At 36.3% G+C, this 24170-nt stretch overlaps 1 protein-coding gene across 3 annotated transcripts; it reads right to left on the bottom strand.

Moving 5' to 3' along the window:
* Window positions 1–1300: 1300 nt before the first annotated feature.
* Window positions 1301–23324, bottom strand: LOC127838251 (uncharacterized). 3 transcript variants are annotated; one of them, XM_052365873.1, is made up of 5 exons: window positions 23181–23324; window positions 13581–14276; window positions 10088–10246; window positions 8835–9174; window positions 1301–4987 (listed from the first exon to the last, which is right to left on the bottom strand). In XM_052365873.1, exons 2-5 carry the CDS (start codon window positions 14115–14117, stop codon window positions 1887–1889), a joined length of 4137 nt encoding a protein of 1378 aa, XP_052221833.1. In that variant the 5' UTR covers window positions 14118–14276; window positions 23181–23324; the 3' UTR covers window positions 1301–1886. The 3 variants fall into 3 exon arrangements, with proteins under 3 accessions (XP_052221833.1, XP_052221834.1, XP_052221835.1); XM_052365874.1 differs by lacking the exon at window positions 23181–23324 and adding an exon at window positions 19801–19885; XM_052365875.1 differs by lacking the exon at window positions 10088–10246.
* Window positions 23325–24170: the final 846 nt, after the last annotated feature.

A 24170-nucleotide genomic window follows, 5' to 3' on the forward strand; every position in this document is an offset into this window, starting at 1 on the left:
GATTGTTTCCAGTCCGATGGGGATGTTCGTACGTAGATTGTTTCTTGGTATAAGGATGGTTACCAGAAATAGCGGCGTTTCAAGGCAGATTTGCGGTTTCCAGGTTGATGAAAGGTCAATAATCATTTTGGCAAATACCATACAGGTTGATGGTTACAACGCTGGAGGGCGATTACCAGGCGGATATGCTGTTGTGGTCGCAAGGCAGACAGGCGGTTACCAGAAAGACAGTTACTGGACTGGATTGTGGTTACCAAGCAGGTTGGCGGTACGATGCAATAAGGTGGTAAATGGTCACATGCACCACAGAGGTTGCCATCAAGGAAGAAGGGCGTTTACCGTGTTAGTGGGTGGTTTCCCACCAGGATGGACGTTTCCAGATAGATTGGTGGTTGCCATTTTGGGGGATGATTATCAGACAGACGGGTGGTTACAAAGCTGGTGGGAATTAACCAAGCAGGTAGTCAGTTACCAGGCATGATGGAAGCTAACAGGAAAATGGACGGTTATCAGACAGACGGGTAACCATGCAGGCGGCATGTTACCAAGAAGTTTGGCGGTTACCATTAAGCGGTTGGTAACCAGTTAGGCGATAAGTTACAAGGCATACAGGCGGATCTCAGCAGGCATGTTTAATTTTTTCTTTGTACTTGTACATTCGAATGCTTACGTCGTCAATACATAGCTTATTATAGCAAGTATGGTCTGTGCATGTTTCAAAGCAGGTACGGGTCTTTTGGTTCATGTTTGGAAATTTTGTGCAATTAATATCAATTTCCAATATTGATGGAATCTGATAAAAATGAATTTTATCAGAAATATTTATTTATTTGCATAAGTGTTTTTTGCAACAGTATCTTAATCCGTCTTGAAAGTTTGAGGAGAAAAGGTTTTTTTCCCCATCATCGTCACCATCACCACCATTACTATCATCACCACCCTCACAACCTTATCATAATCATCATCGTTGTCGTAGTCATCATCATACCCTTGATCATTATTATTATCATCATCATCATCGACTGCAGAAAGTATAACTACGTCGCCGTCGTCTTATTCGTTATTTGTGTCGTACGATTTGAACAATCTTCATTATTATTTACAATTATTATAATTCTTATCTTCATATTATCATCAACATTTACAAATTAATCACAATCAGAAATAATAACAACATTCAAAACAACTCACCTGAAATAATTGCATTTGCATCATAATTATTATGATATAGATTAGAATTCCATCGACACTAAGAAATGTCATTATATTATCACAGAAACATGGGTTTCATTTTTAAAAGAATGTAAAGTCTTTTTCTCGTCACAAGAATCAAGTACAAATGACTTTATTCGTAATTATTCAAGCATGCTTGCACATTTATTTTGCGCATGTGTTCTATAAATGTATAGCACATGTGATAACATTAAATGGGTGTAGTCGCATGTATAACTTCGGTTATTCATAGCTGTATATCTAACACAGGTGATCTGAAGTCGCATTCGATATACTGTACACACCGAATTTTGTAGTTTGTTAATAATATGTATGCAATTATTTACACAAAATACAACACTGTTCCGGAAATATATAATCACGAGTACGGGACATGATCCAGAAATATATTTCCATTTATATGTTTCGTTGTGAATATATTGTTTTGAATAAAACTTATATAAACATCTATATAATATGTTTAATAAAAAATATTGTGGTAAATAAATGTTATGCGACTAATTGGAAAGGAGTAAAAGTTCGTGTATTTACGGTATTCACACTAATGTTCGTTAGTTTTTGTATCAAATAAATAACTGCGCATAAAGAATGGGTAACGTCTTCATATTTCCGGATCATCCATCGTATATAGTCTTGTAGTCGTATGTATTACTTCACTCGGTCAAGTCTAGATCTTTAACACAGTTAATCTGAAGTCCCATTGATATGCGAGCAAGGCCGTCAATTGCTTCATGGTCTGATAACAACGAATAATCTATGCCCTCATCATCATCATCGCCATCAAGTCCAACACTGTCACGTACAGACCAGGTACTAGTGCTAAGTGCAAATTCATATAATTGAAATCGTTTCACTTTCACGTGCTCCAGTGCTTCGAGATTCTTTTTAATGAGGATATATTCCTCTGGTGGAATCTTCTGGGGCAGGTTAATATCTCTTTCATTAATACAAAAGAATTCCAATCTACACTCAACTGATTGAGTCCGTGGCGACAATTTGTTCAAAAGATCGCGAAATTGTGAAGGAGACAATGTATAAAAAGAGCCTATAAAATGCTTCAATGACGGTGGAAGCTGCAGGTCGATATATTCAGATAAATAAACGCTAAGCGTTTCTAGCTGTGGGAGGGAAGCTAGTGAGTGTGACAATGGAGGTAAACGATACCATGATACAAAACATTGATTCAAATTCCTTAAACTAAGCTTTTTGACATTCAGTCCCTGCAGAGTTTCCCATAGATAGTGTTGCCAGACTAAGTCGTTCACTTTGAATGCACATGTCTTGTTTAAATCCGTATCTATGGATGCGCATGTAAGTTCATCTGGAATGAGGTCTGCATCCTCTGCGCATGATCCTGTGTGACTGCCTTGCGGCCTGCCCTTAACCTCATGATCGAGTGAAGTTATACTACAGTGCGACAGCTCGCACCTCACCCTATGATCGAGTGTCAGAAGCGTTGTGAGTAGACTTCGTAGCCAGTTTACGGAACATGTGACTCCATGCAATTCAATGAGTGCTACAGAAGACAGAACTGGAGTATAGTCTGCACACTGTACTGGATCTTCACCGTTTAGTAGACACCATGTATAACTGTCTTTACTGTCATAACTTTTCAAATCAAACTCAATTAAGCCAATATGAGTCAGTTTTTGTTTGTTATGAATGAGAGGTCGTTTTGGTAGCACTTTCACCTTATTGCTGATTGTTATCGAATGTAAATTTTCAAGCAGTGACAAATCCAGTCCGTCATAAGTTGTAAGTATCTTAATACATTTAAGACTTTTATAATTATAAACCGACAGTGGTAATAAAGTTACTCCACCGCTGACATTAATTGATTCCATGTGTTCATGATGTGACAAGTCAAGGGCTTCACATTTACAACCTCCACGTAATTGCAGATCTTTCAACTTCTTAAGGCCCACCAGTGAATTAGGTTGCACTATTGCATTACACCAGAGAATCATCCGTTCCAGGTTGTTACACCATGAAAAGTCGAACTCCATACAGCACGCAGACGGACTGATTTCTTCCCGAACTTTTCGTGTTCCTGCTGAGGGACCAGGATCGTCACATGCAGGCAAGGAAACAGGTTCAGATTCCTGACAACGAGTAGACAACGCGTCTCGTGAACAAATTGATACCACAATTCTTTGCGAATAAACCCATAAAGATCGTGCACGTGACTTGTTAAAAGCCCAGATTTGAGACAACTCTTCAGCATCATTATCATTGTTGATATTAAAGTGACTGAGATGCAGCTGTATTGGGGTGTTCTTGTTGGCTACAGCCTCCCTGTAGCCAGTAAGGATACATTTTTGGAAGAATCCATACATATACATATGATTGCGATTAACTGCAAGCTCATTCATCAAAGCAGATAGTTTATTCGCTGCTGAGATATTCAAGCCACACAGGAATATAAAAATTTGAAATATATCAAGATATGAATTGTCATGGCGTTTGAGATATCCGGAAATGACATCATGCACAACGTCTGCATTGTTGGCGATATGATAAGCAGTTAAGAATTCCTGAAAAGTTTTGTGGACAAACCTACAAGTCGTATCAGTAACTCTTTTTGCTTTCCTTTTGGTTAATAATCCTGATAAAAGTGCGAACTCTTTTGCAGTTGGAAGCAAAACTTCTGACAATTTGATATCGCTAAAAACTATTGATGACTCTTTTTCATTTGAAAACAAAAAAGAGAACGCAGCTTCAGCAATGGAATCTATGTGAGCCTTATTTGATTTAATATATTTTGTACCATCAAAGTTTTTTACCGGCGGTGGATTCAATTTGTTGAAATAACACATTTCAGGAGTGGCTTTTTTGCATAGACAGTCAAGTAGGGTAGTGTACAGATCACATCGTGACGATCCGGTGAGACACTTAGCCCTATCATCTACCCAGGTACAGAGAACAAGTGCGTGCAGCATAGGTGAAGATGATATCGACTCCAAGTTGCGACTCAAGAGGAATTTGTCGAATTGCTTCACGCTTTCTTTGACATCCTTTGATTCGTCAAGTAAGCATCGTAGTATCCGTTCATTGAATGCTTTGGTATCGCTTATACCTTCAACTCCTAACAGAATATCTATTTGAGAATTTTTGATACGTTCATCACTTAGTTTCCATGGTCGAGAAGTTGTGAGTACGATGCAGTTTTCTTTAGGAATTCCTGCCATAGAAGGTAGAGCTTCATCACCAGGCCACTCATCTAGACCGTCTTGAATAACGAGACATACATCATTTTTCATAATTTGAAGACAAAGTTTCTTCGCTTCTTCACGTTTGTCTTCCGTACATATCTTGTCAATTAGCTGTGTTTTGATCATCTGCACTACATCCGTATGATGTCTTGAATCTCGCAAAGAGATGAAAAAGAGAAACTTAAATTTCTGCAGGGTTTTAAAGTCGACAAACAACGTTTTCTCTTTGGTAGATTCCGTTGAAGGCAATTGTATGTTACACCACTCATTAACTAACATGGAAGCAAATGTCGATTTGCCACTTCCAGGCTCGCCTTGTAAATATATACGTCTAGATAAATGATCACCGCCGTTGAAGCAATCTTTATACGAAAAAATTTGCTCCTGTTTTGTTTGTCTCCCATCATTCTCTATTTTTATCCTGTGTATTTTTGGAATGACATAGACATCTTGTACGTGCTTATCGAGACTGACATTCAACGCAGACAAAGGCACGTAGCTAACGGTGTCGCGGTAATGGTCCACCAGTCTGCAACGAAGATCTGGAAGGATACAAAATATTCATAGAAGAACATTATGTGTATTTTCAACTACAAGTAAGATATATGTTCGTGCACAAACATATTGTTTATATTCTATTCAATGAAGACAACTTCTTAAGGGTATCAACCAACATATCCACGCATAGCAGGTCATGAAGAGAGGCAAACTGATTGACAAATGCGAATTATTACATATGAACCGTCATGAATAATGTGAAATGAATGAAACATGCACACTCACGATATTTGCAAATGAACTGTAATTAATTAGGCTATCCAAACGATAGTAGCTAAACAATGCTGTTGTCATATGACCTGTAGTTAAGGGAGGTATACTAAATGATAAGAGGCGCAACCACTGTAATTTTCATATGAACTGGTATCAAGGGATGGTATTCCTATATGAACCGTAATCAAGCAAAGAATACTGATGATAGAGGTGCAACTACGGTATATGACCTGTAATCAAGGGAGGTACACTGAATGGCAGAGGCGCGACTATAGTGTTTTTATATAAATCATCATCAAGCGAAGTTAACTGAATGACAAGACCCGACCATGGTATTCTCATACGAACCTTTATTAAGAGAGGTAAACTGAATGCCAGAGGCAAAATCATTATATTTGTATATGAACTTAATTGTCATCAATGGAGATATACTGAATGGCAGAGGTGAAACCATGGTATTTTCATATGAACTGCGATCAAGGGAAGTACACTGAATGACACGGTTTTCTCTTATGAACCATCATCAAGAGAGCTAGACTGAACGACAGAGGCGCAATCATTATATTCTGATATAAACTGTTATCAATGGAGATATACTGAATGACAGAGGCTTGACAATGATAATATATGAACTGTCATAAAGGGATGTATACTGAATGACAAAGGTGCAACTATAGTATTCTCACATTTATAGTAGTAAATGGATGTATCGACCCTTGTATTCTTCTATAAACCATCATAATTCATATTCGAAGACAAAAACGATATTGTTCAGATAAAGATTGTAACTGTTTTTTGACCAATGTTCTGAACAAGAATATTGGGCTAAAAATGTGACTACTAGAATGTTCTGAAGGTTTATCTTTAGCCATATAAGGCAAAAGTGCCACTCCCCGTGGCGCCCATGTTTTGTGATAATCAAGAACCGTTGTCGAACACAACAAAGACATCTTTGGAATACATTTTCTAAAAAGTTTCATGAAGATTCGACAATACATGTGAGTTTTAGTGTTTAGTTTAACAAGCTTAAACTTAAAATTGATCATGTCTCTTAACATTTTTACCTCACGTGATCCAGTTTCGGTTTCGGCCAAGATATCATTTGGACAAATGTTCTGATCAAGGTCCATGAAGATTAGTGTATAATGTGGCCTCTAAAGTGTTCATAAGGTAAACGTTGACGATGGACGAGGTACAAGCGACGAGAGACGGACAAAAGCCGATCACAAAAGATCGTGAGCTAACAATGTTTCAGTATAGCAATATAGTTTGAATTGCCCCGTCCCAGGGGGCACAGTTTTTTTAACAGACTAAGCCGATATATCATTAACACAAAATAACTGTTCTGAGCAATGTTCATGATGATTTGACCATAACTGAGACTTCTAGCGAGTTTTCTCTTATGAACCATCATCAAGAGAGCTAGACTGAACGACAGAGGCGCAATCATTATATTCTGATATAAACTGTTATCAATGGAGATATACTGAATGACAGAGGCTTGACAATGATAATATATGAACTGTCATAAAGGGATGTATACTGAATGACAAAGGTGCAACTATAGTATTCTCACATTTATAGTAGTAAATGGATGTATCGACCCTTGTATTCTTCTATAAACCATCATAATTCATATTCGAAGACAAAAACGATATTGTTCAGATAAAGATTGTAACTGTTTTTTGACCAATGTTCTGAACAAGAATATTGGGCTAAAAATGTGACTACTAGAATGTTCTGAAGGTTTATCTTTAGCCATATAAGGCAAAAGTGCCACTCCCCGTGGCGCCCATGTTTTGTGATAATCAAGAACCGTTGTCGAACACAACAAAGACATCTTTGGAATACATTTTCTAAAAAGTTTCATGAAGATTCGACAATACATGTGAGTTTTAGTGTTTAGTTTAACAAGCTTAAACTTAAAATTGATCATGTCTCTTAACATTTTTACCTCACGTGATCCAGTTTCGGTTTCGGCCAAGATATCATTTGGACAAATGTTCTGATCAAGGTCCATGAAGATTAGTGTATAATGTGGCCTCTAAAGTGTTCATAAGGTAAACGTTGACGATGGACGAGGTACAAGCGACGAGAGACGGACAAAAGCCGATCACAAAAGATCGTGAGCTAACAATGTTTCAGTATAGCAATATAGTTTGAATTGCCCCGTCCCAGGGGGCACAGTTTTTTTAACAGACTAAGCCGATATATCATTAACACAAAATAACTGTTCTGAGCAATGTTCATGATGATTTGACCATAACTGAGACTTCTAGCGAGTTTTCTCTTATGAACCATCATCAAGAGAGCTAGACTGAACGACAGAGGCGCAATCATTATATTCTGATATAAACTGTTATCAATGGAGATATACTGAATGACAGAGGCTTGACAATGATAATATATGAACTGTCATAAAGGGATGTATACTGAATGACAAAGGTGCAACTATAGTATTCTCACATTTATAGTAGTAAATGGATGTATCGACCCTTGTATTCTTCTATAAACCATCATAATTCATATTCGAAGACAACAACGATATTGTTCAGATAAAGATTGTAACTGTTTTTTGACCAATGTTCTGAACAAGAATATTGGGCTAAAAATGTGACTACTAGAATGTTCTGAAGGTTTATCTTTAGCCATATAAGGCAAAAGTGCCACTCCCCGTGGCGCCCATGTTTTGTGATAATCAAGAACCGTTGTCGAACACAACAAAGACATCTTTGGAATACATTTTCTAAAAAGTTTCATGAAGATTCGACAATACATGTGAGTTTTAGTGTTTAGTTTAACAAGCTTAAACTTAAAATTGATCATGTCTCTTAACATTTTTACCTCACGTGATCCAGTTTCGGTTTCGGCCAAGATATCATTTGGACAAATGTTCTGATCAAGGTCCATGAAGATTAGTGTATAATGTGGCCTCTAAAGTGTTCATAAGGTAAACGTTGACGATGGACGAGGTACAAGCGACGAGAGACGGACAAAAGCCGATCACAAAAGATCGTGAGCTAACAATGTTTCAGTATAGCAATATAGTTTGAATTGCCCCGTCCCAGGGGGCACAGTTTTTTTAACAGACTAAGCATATCATTAACACAAAATAACTGTTCTGAGCAATGTTCATGATGATTTGACCATAACTGAGACTTCTAGCGAGTTAACAAGTTTTCACTACAGCTATATAAGGAAAACTGTCACGCCCTTTGGTAACAATGTTTTTTTTAACAGACCCCAAGCATTTTCGAACTTTGCAGATATATCATTATAACACATGTTCTGAGCAAAATTCATGATGATTGGACTTAAAGTATAACTTCTAAATGTTTCAATAAATCACAAAAGGGAAACTTACATCCCCATCACGGCCATGTTTACATTGGGACCGGAACCATTGTTGAACTCGACTGATATATCAATTGGGCAAATAATCTTAAACGTTTCATGACACTGGACAAAATATGAGGTCTTTAGAGTGTAATGAAGGTAAATTTGAATGACGCGAACCGACAGTCAAATGGTTATCGCAAACGCTTACCATGAGCATCATGTGCACAGTTGCGAAAAAAACACACCATACATGTCAGCATAATAATACAATTTACTCACATTCTACGCGTCTTTCGTAGTCTTCTCTCGCCTTGTCAGCAATATTTTGTTGCATGCGCGCCATGCTATCTTTAGTGTGGTCTTCTATAAGTTGAACACTGCTTTTTGTCAGTGTGTCTATCTGTGTTATCGAGACTAATGTCTTTGTCTTTATTGATTGTTCAATCACTTGTTCACCGTTCTTTAACGCTTCCTTTATTTTGTTTAAGCCTTCTTCAAGAGTATGTTTTGCCTTTTCTGAGAATTGTTCCTCAGCAACATCTTTTGCACGCTCAATTGCTTGTATGGTACTCATACTCATATTGCCAAATTCAATCAGAGGGAGGCGGTCATTCTGAAGCTTCAATGGAAATAAAAAACACATGTTGCAATAAGAGCTGTCACCATAGGATGAATTATGCCCCATATAAACGCTTTGATAGAAGTTATGAGCATTTTTCGAAACCTTAACGCCGATTTCGAAACCTAAACGCGGACCCCAAGGTCAAGGTCACAGGGGTCAATATTTGTGTGCGTATGGAAAGGCATTGTCCATATACACATGCATACCAAATATGAAGGTTACATCTGAAGCGACATAGAAGTTGTGATCTTTTTTCGAAACCTAAACGCAAAGTGTGACGGACAGACGGACGGACAGACGGACGGATAGTGGGGTCACTATATGCCCTCCTTCGGGGGCATAAACAATTGGTGTTTGTGAAATTAATCTCAATATTAAAATGTTCGCTACTTAACATTGACCCCACACAAGGACAAAAAGCTTCACGTCGATTTATTGAATCTATCGCATCAGTTAAAACGCAAATAACAGTTTTGTATTTGTTGTTATTACAGATAATTACATACATTTAAGAATCAAATATTTGATATGGTTCCTGACTAGAACTTGTATTAAGTGTGATTGTGTGGATTTCAGCATATAAATCTTTGATTAAACATTCACATGCTTGCTTTAAGTTTTGTATGCGATGCTTGATAAACCATAATTATATTACACAGATTGCATCTTTAATAAATGCGAACATTTTTTTTAAATGGGAAATTTACACAAAATAGTTCAACTATAATATCGAAAGATTATATTGGTCTGCTTAATCATAGCATTTCATATGCTTCAATCTGTCATAGTATCACATGATGATTGGTTTTTACTACTTACTCGCTTCAATGGTAAAGGATACAAGCTATCATATGACAATGAATTTTATAACTACGAAAGTTGACCAACAATGGCATGAAGAGTGACGTACATCAGTTAGCCTACTGAGGGCTGTATTTGCACTCGGATCATGTGCCAGATATACTGGATCTGCCAGGAGCATGGTCAATGCCTGGAAATAGTCTTGAAGTTCAGCATCTGTTGTCTTGCAGTTGGCACTGTGGCGTACATCTCGGCCAATTTGACGGACCTTAATGGAACATACTAATTTCAACAAGAGCACAGCCTTGCGGGTGCAGACCGCTCATCTATTAGTCTTTTTAAAGTTGTAGGGACCTATCTCAATTTCAATCACAAAGGAGGGAGGGGTGGAGTGTAGAGGGGTGTATAGTGTGGGGGTGCGGTCATTCATTACATTATCTTCCAAAAATGCAAAACAAAAATTACATATTTTTTGGGGTGGGGGGGAGGGATTCTTGGGTGGGATGGTTGGACGGTATTTCAAAAATAAAATAATAAAAATAAATATTTGTGTTTTTTAACCATGTTTGAAAAAAAAACAAGAGATGCGTTTGTCAGAAACACAATGCCCCCTATTGCCCCGCTTTGACAATTTTTATTGTTTGTTTTTTTTACCTTGACCTTGAAGGATGACCTTTACCTTGAACTTCCACCACTCAAAATGTGAAGCTTTATGAGAAGGCCGCTTTGAAATAATTTTTTTTGACCCTTGACCTTGAAGGATGACCTTGACATTGAAAGATGACCTTGAACTTCCACCACTCAAAATGTGCAGCTTCATGATAACACCGCTTTAAAATTATTATTTTTTTTACCTTTGACCTTGAAGGATGACCTTGACCTTGAAGAATGACCTTGACCTTCCACCACTGAAAATGTACAGCTTCATGAGAACGCCGCTTTGAATCTTAATTTAAAAAAATGACCTTTTCCCTTGAAGGATGACCTAAACCTTTTAGGATGACCTTGACCTTGAACTTCCACCACTAAAAATGTGCAGCTTCATGAAAACGCTGCTTTGATTTTTTAATTTTTTTTATTTTTTACCTTGAAGGATGAACTTGACCTTCAACTTCCACCACTCAAAATGTGCAGCTTCATGATAATGCCGCTTTGAATTTTTTTTATATTTTGTTTGACCTTTGACCTTAAAGGATGACCTTGACCTTGAACCTACACCACTCAAAATGTGCAGCTTCATGATAACGCCGCTTTGATTTTTTTTTACTTTGACCTTGAAGGATGACATTGACCTTGAAGAATGACATTGACCTTGAACTTCCACCACTCAAAATGTGCAGCTTCATGGTAATGCCACTTTGAAATTTTTTATTTATTTTTTTACCTTTGACCTTGAAGGATGACCTTGACCTTGAAGGATGACCTTGAAATTCCACCACTCAAAATGTGCAGCTTCATAAGAACGCCGCTTTGAATTTTATTTTTATTTTTTGACCTTGAAGGATGACCTTGACCTTGAACTTCCACCACTCAAAATGTGCAGCTTCATGAGATACACATGCATGCCAAATATTAAGTTGCTACCTTCAATATAAAAAAGTTATGGACAATATTAAAGTTTTCGATCGGGCAGACGCCATATATTTGACATTTGACCTTAAAGGATAACCTTCACCTTCACCTTTCACCACTCAAAATGTTCAGCTTATAAGATACACATGCATGCCAAATATCAAGTTGCTATCTTCAATATTGAAAAAGTTATTGCCAATGTTAAAGTTTTCGGACGGACAGACACCATAAATTTCACATTTGACCTTGAAGGATGACCTTGACCTTTCACCACTCAAAATGTGCAGCTCCATGAGATACATGCATGCCAAATATCAAGTTGCTGTCTTAAAAAGTGAAAAAGTAATGGCCAATGTTAAAGTTTTTTCGGACGGACAGACAGACTGACTGACACTGACGGACAGTTCAACTGCTATATGCCACCCTACCGGGGGCATAACAAATATTTTTTGGGGGTGGGTGTATAGTGTGAGGGTGTGGTGGTCATTTATTAGATGATCTTTAATTAAAAAAATAATAATGGAGGGGGGTTGAGTGGGATTCGGGGGGGGGGGGGGGTGGATTCGGGGGGGGGGGGGGCGTGGAGGATGGTTTGGACGGAGTCAATTGTGGTATGTCAGGTAAGAGTTGTTTTGTCAAAGTATCAATCGAATCAAATCATAAATAAAGAAGTTATGGCAATTTTAGCAAAATTTAATAATTTGACCTTGAGAGTCAAGGTCATTCAAAGGTCAAGGTTAAATTCAACTTTCCAGGTACAGTACCCTCATGATAGCATGAAAGTATTTAAAGTTTAAAAGCAATAGCCTTGATACTTTTGAAGAAAAGTGGATCTAAACACAAAATGTAACCATATATTCAAAGTCAAAAAAGGGCCATTATTCCGTAAAAATGACAACCAGAGTTATGCAACTTGTCCTTTACTGTCCTCTTATGATAGATTACGAGTGTTCCAAGTATGAAAGCAATATCTATGATACTTAAGAGGTAAAGTGGACCAAAACACAAAACTTAACCAAATTTTTAATAATAAAGGGCCCATAATTCCGTCAAAATGCCAGTCAGAGTTACATAACTTTGCCTGCACAGTCCCCTTACGATAGTTAGTAAGTGTTGCAAGTATGAAAGCAACGGCTTTGATACTTTAGGAAAAAAGTGGACCTAAACACAAAACTTTACCAAATGTTCAATTTTCTAAGTATAAAAAGGGCACATAATTCCGTCGAAATGCCAGTCAGAGTTACATAACTTTGCCTGCACAGTCCCCTTACGATAGTTAGTAAGTGTTGCAAGTATGAAAGCAATGGCTTTGATACTTTAGGAAAAAAGTGGACCTAAACACAAAACTTCCCAAATTTTCAATTTTCTAAGTATAAAAAGGGCACATAATTCCGTCAAAATGCCAGTCAGAGTTACATAACTTTGCCTGCACAGTCCCCTTACAATAGTTAGTAAGTGTTGCAAGTATAAAAGCAATGGCTTTGATACTTAAGACAAAAAGTGGACCTAAACACAAAACTTAACCAAATTTTTAATTTTTTAAGTATAAAAAGGGCACATAATTCTGTAAAAATGCCAGTCAGAATTACATAACTTTGCCTGCACAGTTCCCTTATGATAGTTAGTAAGTGTTGCAAGTATCAAAGCAATAGCTTTGATACTTAAGGAATAAAATGGACCTAAACACAAAACTTAACCAACATTCTCAATTTTCTAAGTATAAAAAGGGCACATAATTCTGTCAAAATGCAAGCCAGAATTATCTAACTTTGCCTGCCCAGTCCCCTAATGATAGTTAGTAAGTGTACCAAGTTTTAATGCAATAGCATTGATACTTTATGAGAAAAGTGTATCTAAAAGCAAAACTTAACCGGACGCCGACGCCGACACCGAAGCCAACGTGATGACAATAGCTCATAATTTATTTTCAAAAAATAGATGAGCTAAAAACAACTAATTATTCAACAAGTTAAAAAAACAACAACAACAATAAAACCACTGACGAAAATTAGCTGTGCTTGAAACATTACCTTTTCCAACGGACATTGCGGATCAGGCGGCGGAGGTGAAAGCCAAGAGGAGGAGAGATACTTCTGGAAATCTGTGCAGTTTAAAATGATGTTAATCACCGCATTAAAGTCTGATTCCTGAACTGATGACACGTCAGCGTATCCTTGCGGAGGAAGGTAACATTTGGCTATTTCCCACCAGTCCGTTTTCCAACCTTGTGCTTTAATGTTTTTCCATGAAGGACCACTGAATCGGTGATATGATATTATACCATGTTTCACTGTATCGCATCTTTGACATGGCTGGGGCAGATGTGATTTGTGGAAAGAGCAAATATTTCGTTTCCTTTTATTACACAGACCCTGCGTAGGGCATGGCATCAGTTGTTCAATGGAACATAGCCCACAACTGCTACCAAGCGGTGCGTGGACCTTTTTAATTGTGTTCTCAACGAAGTTAGCAAGTCCTTCCTTCGTAATATTGAGGGCTACGCACATCTTAAACCAGTTATTTGTCTCCTTATCGCTGAATATGTTGGTATTGGCAGCCATCTTCATGAGACAAGATGCAAAGTTCAGATTCAGAGGAGAGTTCGTTTGTGGACGACCACAGAAAAAAAGTTATTACGACATTACCTACGTTTCATTATCAATAAGAATTCTCTGATCAGTTTTCCGTCCGAACATATGTTCTTTTGGCTGCCCTCCACTTTTTATCTACAAGTAAATAAGACTAATTAACAAAACCCCTTTGTTGCATAATATACATATGATTTTACATCTACGTAAAGCTTATCATTATATTACTATCAGTATGTGTATCAAACCATAAAACTACATAAAAAACAAAATGTAACTCATTAAAGTTTCGTGTTTGCATGTTTTAATTATAAACATAAAATCATTATGATGCTTTTGTAAATATCTGTTAATTAAGCGTGTTTGTGTTGATCTTTTTAACTTACGCCTTCAACAAATTAAGAGTTATTATAATGATTTGGAATAATAGTTGATACAAAATGAAAACGAAGACACCGCAAGATGTAGAAATAATTTATTGTATTTATCATACTTCGCACATGCGACAATATACACATTGTACATAAATTATAATTGTTTTCCTTACATATATATACAACTTAAGTTGTACGACACACACATGTTTACTGAACAAAAATACTACAACTACAGAACGCGATATAAGTCGATCTACGAACTAAACAGTACCATTTAAGTATCCTTATGCTAATGTCTAGAATTATACCTACAATGTGCTTAATTGAAATCTTCGGAAACATTAAAGGGGCCTTTTCACAGATTTTGGCATTTTTTAACTTATTCATTAAATGCTTTATATTGATAAATGTAAACATTTGATCGTAAAAGCTCCAGTAAAAAACAAGAAAAAAATTTAAAAAAGGAAAAGAACATTGCCCGGAGCAGGTTTCGAACCAGTGACCCCTGGAGTCCTGCCAGAGTCCTGAAGTAAAAACGCTCTAGCCTACTGAGCTATTCCGTCGAGTACACATTCGAGGTATTTTATACCTTATATAAGCAATCTTTGTAGTTTCACAAAATTTAACGACAAAAACAGAACTCTCCAAATTATTCAATCGTTTCGCGTTGCAACGCTTTATAATTTTTAGGTTTTAAAATCACCAAAAGATGCATATAATGGCTATATTAGAGCATGGTTAATGTTCAGTATTACTGTTTCCTCACAAATATCATAACTAAAACGAAAACTTACGAATCTGAAACAACTTTTTTCAATTTTGTCAATTTACCAAAGCGTGAAAAGATCCCTTTAACGTGAACAAATCAATTGTTTTACATCAGGCGATTTGGCTTAAAATAGATTTTGGTCTACAAATTATGCCAATACAAATTGTCACACAATTTGCAGATTTTACGGCTACAGCTATTTGAATAAGTGCAAACTGTTTATTTTGCCTTTTTTTAAGTCTAATTCATAAGTTCTTCATTTGATCTGGCTGGTTATCAAACCTGATCAAGAGTTTATGCCCCAAAACAGTATCACCAAGTTAATACTGATAAAATGAAAACTTTGTTAACCTTTAGCCAAAATCGCTTGCCTATAAATAATAATCATTATTAATGTCCCCACTGAGTTTGAAACTGTTTCAGGTGAGGCCAAAAACGAGGTGAGTAAGTCAAAGTTCAGACAAAGCATATGACCACTCTAGATGCCATATGTATTGCAAAACATTCATAAAACTTGTTCAAACCGGTTTGTCCCAATCACAAGTACCCGTTTCAGCACAAGTGGGAAAATAACAGAAAAAAACACACACAACAGGGAACATTTTAGTCGATAAATCTTCATATTGGGAATTAAATAGATTGGTACAATACTACTGCACATGCCCCTTTAAATACTCTGCCACGTGCATTTCTTTGTTTCTCAGTTTCAGTGCTCATTTGGTACTGACACTTTTTATCGGAGAAATGTTTCTGTTCAATAAACTAAGATCCTAACTGATGCAAGTTTATGGCATTGTTTGACACTGACTTCGATTGGCCATCATTCACAGGTTTAGTATTCTAGCCATACTTCGACAACGGCATTCATCACTGAGGCTGATGTCCTCGTTTATTTTTGCAAACATGTGTGACTTTATCTGTGTATGTACAATGAACAAGTCAGAATGCTAGTAAAGATTTGATAAAGTTTCCATAAATGCATTTACTCTTTTTTGTTTTAAAAATCTTAATAAAGGTGAAAATGACTTGTGTTTCTACGTTTTCATAATTTATCACTTGTAAAGTGCTTGCTGCAAAAAAACAAAAACAAACAAACATCGAGTCATGTGTATGTGTAACTTAAACTTTTCCTTGTATTTTGTTTCGTTTTTCTAGAATATTTTGCAAATTGTAAGCAAAGGAAAAAGACATATCCCTCATTGTAATAGACTTTGAAAAAAACGTCGTGGTACATACAATACTGACCTTTTTTTAACCAACCATTGATAGTTTCTTTCAAATAATAATGTTTGATGAAAGATTTAATATTAAGGATTATAAAAGCAAATGGTTGATTTGAAAAAGCAGATAAGTGGAAACTTTATAAGCTCCAACATATATTGTTTCTAAAACGTACATATTACTTCAACCATTTCAAATCATCGCTTATATATAAAAGAAAAAAAATAAACAAAGACAATTTATTGGAAGAATCCACAAGATTGGCATATATTTTAATTTATAATACATAATCAAAATAATTTAATATAAATCATCATGTAAAATAACATCGCAATATACAAAAATATCTTTATAATATAGTATTACATGATACATGATACAACAAGAGATGTGTTTGTCAGAAACACAATGCCCCCTATCGCCATATATTTGACCTTTATACCTGAAGGATGACATTGACCTTTCACCACTCAAAATGTGCAGCACAATGAGATACACATGCATGTCAAATATAAGTTTCTATCTTCAATATTGCACAAGTTATGACCAAGGTTAAATTTTAGTGACAGGCACACAGGCACACACATACAATGACACAGTGAGTCAGTGTTACAGAAAACAACCATAACTATTCATGGAACATGTTTAATATTTAAAAATGTTGTACAGAAACTTATTTTCTATATTTTTATACAAATGAGTATTATGCATTTAAATCAATTTAATAATCTTTACAAAAACACAAACCATAGTACATGTACAATTCTTTTAATTTCAAAACTGAAGGACAATTATATTCTGATTGATAATCAGATTTGTTGTCATGTATTTTTTACACATGAGACTTTAATGCATGATATAAAAGCATAACAATAATAAACAAGAGGGCAAAGATGACCTTAGCTCGCTCACATGAGAGGAGTCAGTTCATTTAATCTTTGTCAATAATATGACCTAGGGATCAAGTGTTTTAGCCAGATGAGTCAGATACGATTATTACTTTCATTTGCATCAAGACAATCATTCTTTTAAAATACTCAAGTATTAGGTGAACAAGCTGTGTGTTTTTAAACACTATGTCCCCCATATATTTGAACTTTGACCTTGAAGGATGACCTTGACCTTTCACCACTCAAAATGTGCAGCTCCATGAGATACACATGCATGCCAAATATCGAGTTGCTATCTTCAATATTGCAAAAATTAAGGCCAATGTTAAAGTTTGACGCAAACCAACAAACAGGGCAAAAACAATATATCTCCCAGTATGGACTGGGGGACATAAAAATACAGCTTCTAAAGCTTCTGAGTTCATTAAGGACATTTATAGTTGAGAATATATATATTTATATATATGATATTTATAGTCATATAATAAAAGCTGCCGACTCCCCCCCCCCTTGGTGGCAATTGTTTCTAACGATACAGACCATTTTCGAACTCATCTGAAAAAACAATTAAACTAATGTTTTCTCCAAGTTTCATGATGATTGGGCAAAAAATGTGACTTCTAGAGTGTTCACAAGTTTTTTTTCTATATAAATATAAGGAAAATGCGCCAACACCCCTCCCCCTGGCAGCTATGTTTTTCAACGGACCAGAAACATTTTCTAACTCAACTCTCGTATCAAGGAAACAAATGTTCTAACCAAATTCATAAAAATTGGGCGAAAAATGTGACTTCAAGAGTTTTCACATGTTTTCACAATATACACATAGAGAAAACTGCCCCGCCCACTGACGACTATGTTTTTTCACCGAGCTCGTCCGATATATCAATAACACCAATGTTTTGACCAAGTTTCATGATGATTGGGCAAAAAATGTGAATTCTTGACTGTTCACAAGCCTTTGTTACTATATACATATAAGAAAAACTGCCCCATCCCCCTGACAGACATGTTTTTCAACGGACCGGAACCATTTTCAAACTTTACTCATGTATCTAGAAAACAAATGTTCGGACCAAATTTCACGAAGATTGGACCAAAACTGTGTCTTCTAGTAGAGTGTTGACATGTTTTCACTATATACATATAGAGAAAACTGCCCCGCCCCCAGATGGCTATGTTTTTTCCCCGAAGTGGACCATTACCAAGCTCGTCCGAGCTATCAATAAAACCAATGTTCTGGCCAAGTTACATGATAATTGGGCAAAAAATGTGACTTCTATAGTGTTCACAGGGTTTCTCTATAGCCAAAATAAGGAAAACTGCCCCGCCCACTGGCAGCCATGTTTTTCAACGGACCGGAACCACTTTTGAACTCAACCAACATGTTATTAAGAAAAACATTTGACAAAGTTACATGAAGATTGGGCATGAAATGTGACTTCTACAGTGTTTACAAGGTTTTTCTTTTTTTGACCTTGTTTTTAACCAGCATGACCCAGTTTCGAACTCGACCGAGGTATCATTGGGACAAATCTTCTGACCACATTTCATAAAGATCGGACAAGAAATGTGGCCTTTAGAGTCTTTACAACCCAATTGTGGACGGACAGACTATGGATGGATCAAGACCAATCCTAAAAGCTCACCTGAGCAATCAGGTGAGCTGAAACAAGAGCACCGCATAACGGGTGCCACGCTCGGCTGCGGGTGCAGTTTTGAATAAATGAAAGCTTGCCATAATTTTTTTAGAGGTCACAGTGACCTTGGCCTTTGACCTACAGACCCAAAAATGGGTGTGGCATGTAGAAATTATCAAGGTGCAACTACATACGAAGTTTCAAAGTTGTAGGTTTGATTTTAGAGCCAATGTTCAAAACCTTGACAAAATATTAAGGTTTTATCACGACGCGAACGACACGACGACCGACACGACGAGCTGGCTATGACAATACCTCGGGTTTTCTCCGAAAACAGCGGAACTAAAATGATATTTGCATAGCATTTTGCTCCATCATTTTGGAGTGTGCTCCATTTATAAATGCAGATGTGTTGACTGTCATCTAAAACCACAACATATGTACATTGCATGACAAAACCACCTCCCTCCTCGTGATGGAAAGGACATAGAGAGTAACTTTTTAAAAATGGCATACAAATGGCGACCAGAGTACAATAATCTGTAAAAGCAACCTGACAATTTGCTAGAAACAGCCAGCCAGGTCTTACAATTTCAAAATTATGTTTTTGTCTGTGACATTTTCATGAACGTTTAATGCAAGCATTTTTATCTTCAAGATTAGTACAATCCTAGTCATAAATTAAGTGTATGTGACAAGCTGTTTATTTTATATACATGATAACTCTCTATATCTGCATTGCCAAACATGTTTGTTCTAGGACACCTTGATGTTGATGGTGCAGCGGAAGTAGTTGAAAGACTGGTAGTGGTGACTAAACTGTAACCCTTTTCACGGCAGCGGCTACCTGAAAAAGACATACACATTAACAAATGTTTTAAATGATCAATACTCATAGCTTTGAAAAACATGTTAAATGCACTGACCATGTTAAAGAAGAAACAAGGGACAAAATTGTCACAAAACCAGGTTTTCATTGTGAAAAAAAATCTGATAAAGGGAGACAACTCATACTGAACTTTTGAAATGAACAAACAAAATTAACCCCCTTTGTAAGTTTGTTTTAAAATAAATATATTTTCAGTCGTGGCGATCTTGACATTGGAGATATTGACGTGATTCTTTCGTGTGACACACCGTCCCATGATGGTGAACAAATGTGCCAAATGATTTTAAAATCTCATAATGAATGACATAGTTATAGCCCAGACAAGCTCATTTATGGCTATTTTTTACCTTTGAACTCAAAGTGTGACCTTGACCTTGGAGATATTGACGTATTTTTTTCGCGCGACACACCGTCTAATGATGGTTAACAAATGAGCCATATGATTTTAAAATCTCACAATGAACGACAAAGTTATGGCCCGGACAAGCTTGTTCCGCCCGCCCGCCAGCCAGCCAGCCAGCCCGCCCGCATTCGCCAATCTAATAACCAGTTTTTTCCTTCGGAAAACCTGGTTAAAAACCTGGTTAAAAAGCCATGTAGTTACATTATGAGTTGTTCTTATTATTGTGTCAGTCATTTATGATTTAATATCAACTATGCTTTGTCTTAAACACTGCTCAGAAAATTGCAGTGATATAGTAGAAATACTATCTTAATATAAGACAGGGTTAACCCAATGAGAGCATACAATTAATATGTATGTTTAAATGAAATTGTACGTTGTTTAATATTACTGTAAAAGAGTGTCCTAAGTATGCCAGTTCCATACAAAAGTATGTTTTACACATGCATAATTTTACAGTGATATAAGAATTACTTGATCTAGTAATCAATACATCAATTATTTGTTAATTTAATTTCAGTTTAATAATAATAGTGTATGTGTATCATGTATGTTACTATATTGATGATTTTTTTATTTTTTTTAAATTGTATAATACATTAACATTAAACAAATTCCCTTACAGACCCTGAACGTTATAATAAATGTAAGTTACACAATTGAATGGCTCTCCATATGTTTGGAACAGCCCCTTTACTTCTATAAACATATAATGATTGCTCGGCTGGTGTCTAAATAAATAATTCCCTGCAATGTGTTGCACTTTCTTAACCACAAACCAATACTAAGATTGCCTTTTAATAAATGAATATGATCGAATGGACTTTAAATATAAGCAGCAAGAAGCTTATACCTTTTACTTACCTGCACATGTTTTACATACAGCCGCGCAAAACGTTAAACCTCGTTTTCCAAAAAAGCCAAGATGTAAACAAAGCGATATGCACATGTCATAGAGAACAACATTTTTGTATTGTTTGAGCCCCCCTTTCATGCATTAATACGCATAATTCTGACTTGATCGATTCCCCCAATACATCCGTTATCAACCTATTGAAATAATCAAACTACTTGCCATTGATCATACGGGTCAATGGGACTTGTAACTGATAACCCCTTTTTCATGGATTCCATGCGGCACTTTAATCGGTTATATTAGCAACGTAAACTATTTTCTTGAATAAATTAACACAAACAGATCATAAATATATCACAAACGCGCAAATTAAAACAAATTTCGGAATATTGTTTGCTCGCATAATAACGATATTAATCCAAAGTTGCAAACACGTCAACGGTTGATAAACATGTGTAAGTTTTTGCAATGGACAAAGCTGAGTATTCCAAATTCGAAAAATAAGCTATCAACTTATCCTTGGTAATGCTCTAATTAAAACAACTTACTTGATGCGATGTGCTAGCAGAAGAATGGTATTAATCCAAGTTTCAAAAATAAATCGATGTCGTTGTGAATAGGTATTGTGTTTGTTAGCATGTAAACCCGTAAATCCGTAGTGTCGGCCCTCTTAATGAAAACATCTAAATATTTTAAGTAAAAAGATTGAAAAACATACACGTTTAATACGTCAATGTATAAACTTATGTGTATTATTTGACATAGCAACAAAAACTGCATTAAACTCGGTAATGTTTTGCCATAATACTGGCGAGACCAAGTCTATGTACTGTAGAAATCAGGATCATGTACACCGTTACTCATAGTATCGGCCCTTCTGATTGGTTGCAAAGGTTTGTTAAAATGCGCATGTTATTTTTCTATTAATAGTTGCTTATAGGAAAAATGAAACCCTTGTTCAAGTTCCTCTTTAATAATGTTTTCACAAATAAACGCCCCACCCCTTGGTGGTCATGTTTTTCAAGCAAACGTAAGCATTTTCAAACTCATCCAAGATATCATTAAGACAAATCTTCTGACCATATTTCATCAAGGTTGGGCAATAAATGTGGTCAACAAGGTTTTACTAAAGCCATATCAGGAAAAATGCCCAGCCCCCTGGCGGCTATGTTTTTCAACCAACCGGCATCATTTTCAAACTCTTCTAAGATATTATTGGGATGAATCTTCTGATTAAGTTTCATGAAGATTGGACAATAACTGTGACCTCTAGAGTGTTAACAAGATTTTATTATAGCCATATATAGCCATATAAGAAAAAATGCCCCGCCCCTTGGAAGCCATGTTTTTCAAGCAAACGTAACCATTTTCAAAGTCATCCAAGATATCATTGAGACCAATCTTCAGACCAAATTTCATGAAGATTGGATAATAAATGTGGCCTCTAGAGAGTTAACAAGGCAAATGTTGACGCCGCACAACGGACAACGCACGACGGACAAAAAGTGATCACAAAAGCACACGATGAGCACGTTGTGCTCAGGTGAGCTAAAAAAACATGAGTATGACTTGTGTACTCATAATATCGGCCTGGAATAAACATGACCTACTTTCAAATGAAAATCATAGATCATGAGAATGATCGTCGTAATAGTCATAAACAAACAGCAAATAAATTAAAACTTCTAAAAATGGAATAACAGTTACTATTGAGCACTTTTTAAGGGGCTTTCGTCAAAGGCTCGATACAATGACGAGGACCGAATCTATGAGAATAAGAGATATATGTATTAGGTTGAGTGGATTCGATTTTAAAGGCATACGTGTGACATCATTTTGACATGAACAAAATCGTTATCAGAAAGAACTTTGAGCTGTACGAACGTACTCATAAAAGCACAAAACATTCATGAAGAACTACGTATTAACCCTATTCTATCTACCGGTCTTTTCGGACACGTAGATAATCTACGACTCTGGTATTTCTACGTGCTTACTTCTTTTCCCGTTATGATGTCCGTTTATGACGTTCGAAACATCAAAGGTAATCACTATCTCGGTAAGAAAGAAAATGTACGAGTAATCGTTTTCATTACAATCAACTGTGTCCGTGTGTAATATCTTTATTACGACCAAATTGTCCAACTACTTTCGATTTAACTGTGCTAAATCAGCGGTGTGTAGAAATAACGAAATCCCCGTAATTACCGAAATCCCTCGAAATCCCCAGAAATCCCCAATAATATTTATTATTTATCAAAATACTGCGGATATTAAGATAGAATATTGCAAAATGCAATCAATTCACTGATGAAAACTTGTTTTTATCCATGTTTGGTAGTGAAAAACTAAAATATATACATAATTATTGGGATTTCGAGTATGAATCCATAGTGCATGTTTTCACAAGCACGATCAGGTACAGAAATCCCCGCTGTAAAGATCTTCAAGTGTCAAAAAACCATCTGGGTGGCTTTTTGATATTAGAAAGAAGAGTAACAGACAAAAACTTAACAACAATATCCCACTTCTTTTGAAAAATATTGACTTGTAGCGCGGATTTCGGTAATTCTACATTCGCCCACAGAGTACCGAAATCCCCCATATTTACATCTGAAAGTGTCAAAAATATCATTTGTATTCTTGGTTTTTGGCTTTGCTTGAATGTTTACGTGCAAAAATAATATGAATGTAAATTATTAAGCACACTTGACAGCATAAGTTGCCTCTTAGGTGGGATTTCGATAATTCTACATTCGCCCGCCGAGTACCGAAATCCCCCATATTCACGCCTTACAGGGTCAATATGTCATCGGTATGATTGTTTCTTGGCATCGCATAACTGTTGATGTACAAATAATAATATTAATATTAATTTTTAAGCACTCTTGACACCATACGCTGCCTCTTAGCGGGGATTTCGGTAATTCTAGACAAGAGCATAGACGCGCGCCGGTACCGAAATCGCCACTGTACAAACCTGCAAG

This window comes from Dreissena polymorpha, chromosome 7 (assembly GCF_020536995.1).
Source record: "Dreissena polymorpha isolate Duluth1 chromosome 7, UMN_Dpol_1.0, whole genome shotgun sequence".
Classification (NCBI taxonomy): Eukaryota; Metazoa; Mollusca; class Bivalvia; order Myida; family Dreissenidae; genus Dreissena; species Dreissena polymorpha.

What these genes read in the sequence shown, in the direction of transcription:
- LOC127838251 (XM_052365873.1), bottom strand. Translation starts at nt 14,117, where the DNA reads ATGAAGATGGCTGCCAATACCAACATATTCAGCGATAAGGAGACAAAT. An exon ending in CCCTCAGTAGGCTAACTGAT is followed by an intron (nt 9,175 to 10,087) that starts GTACGTCACTCT and finishes TTTCCATTGAAG; the next exon opens with CTTCAGAATGACCGCCTCCC. An exon ending in CTACGAAAGACGCGTAGAAT is followed by an intron (nt 4,988 to 8,834) that starts GTGAGTAAATTG and finishes GTATCCTTCCAG; the next exon opens with ATCTTCGTTGCAGACTGGTG.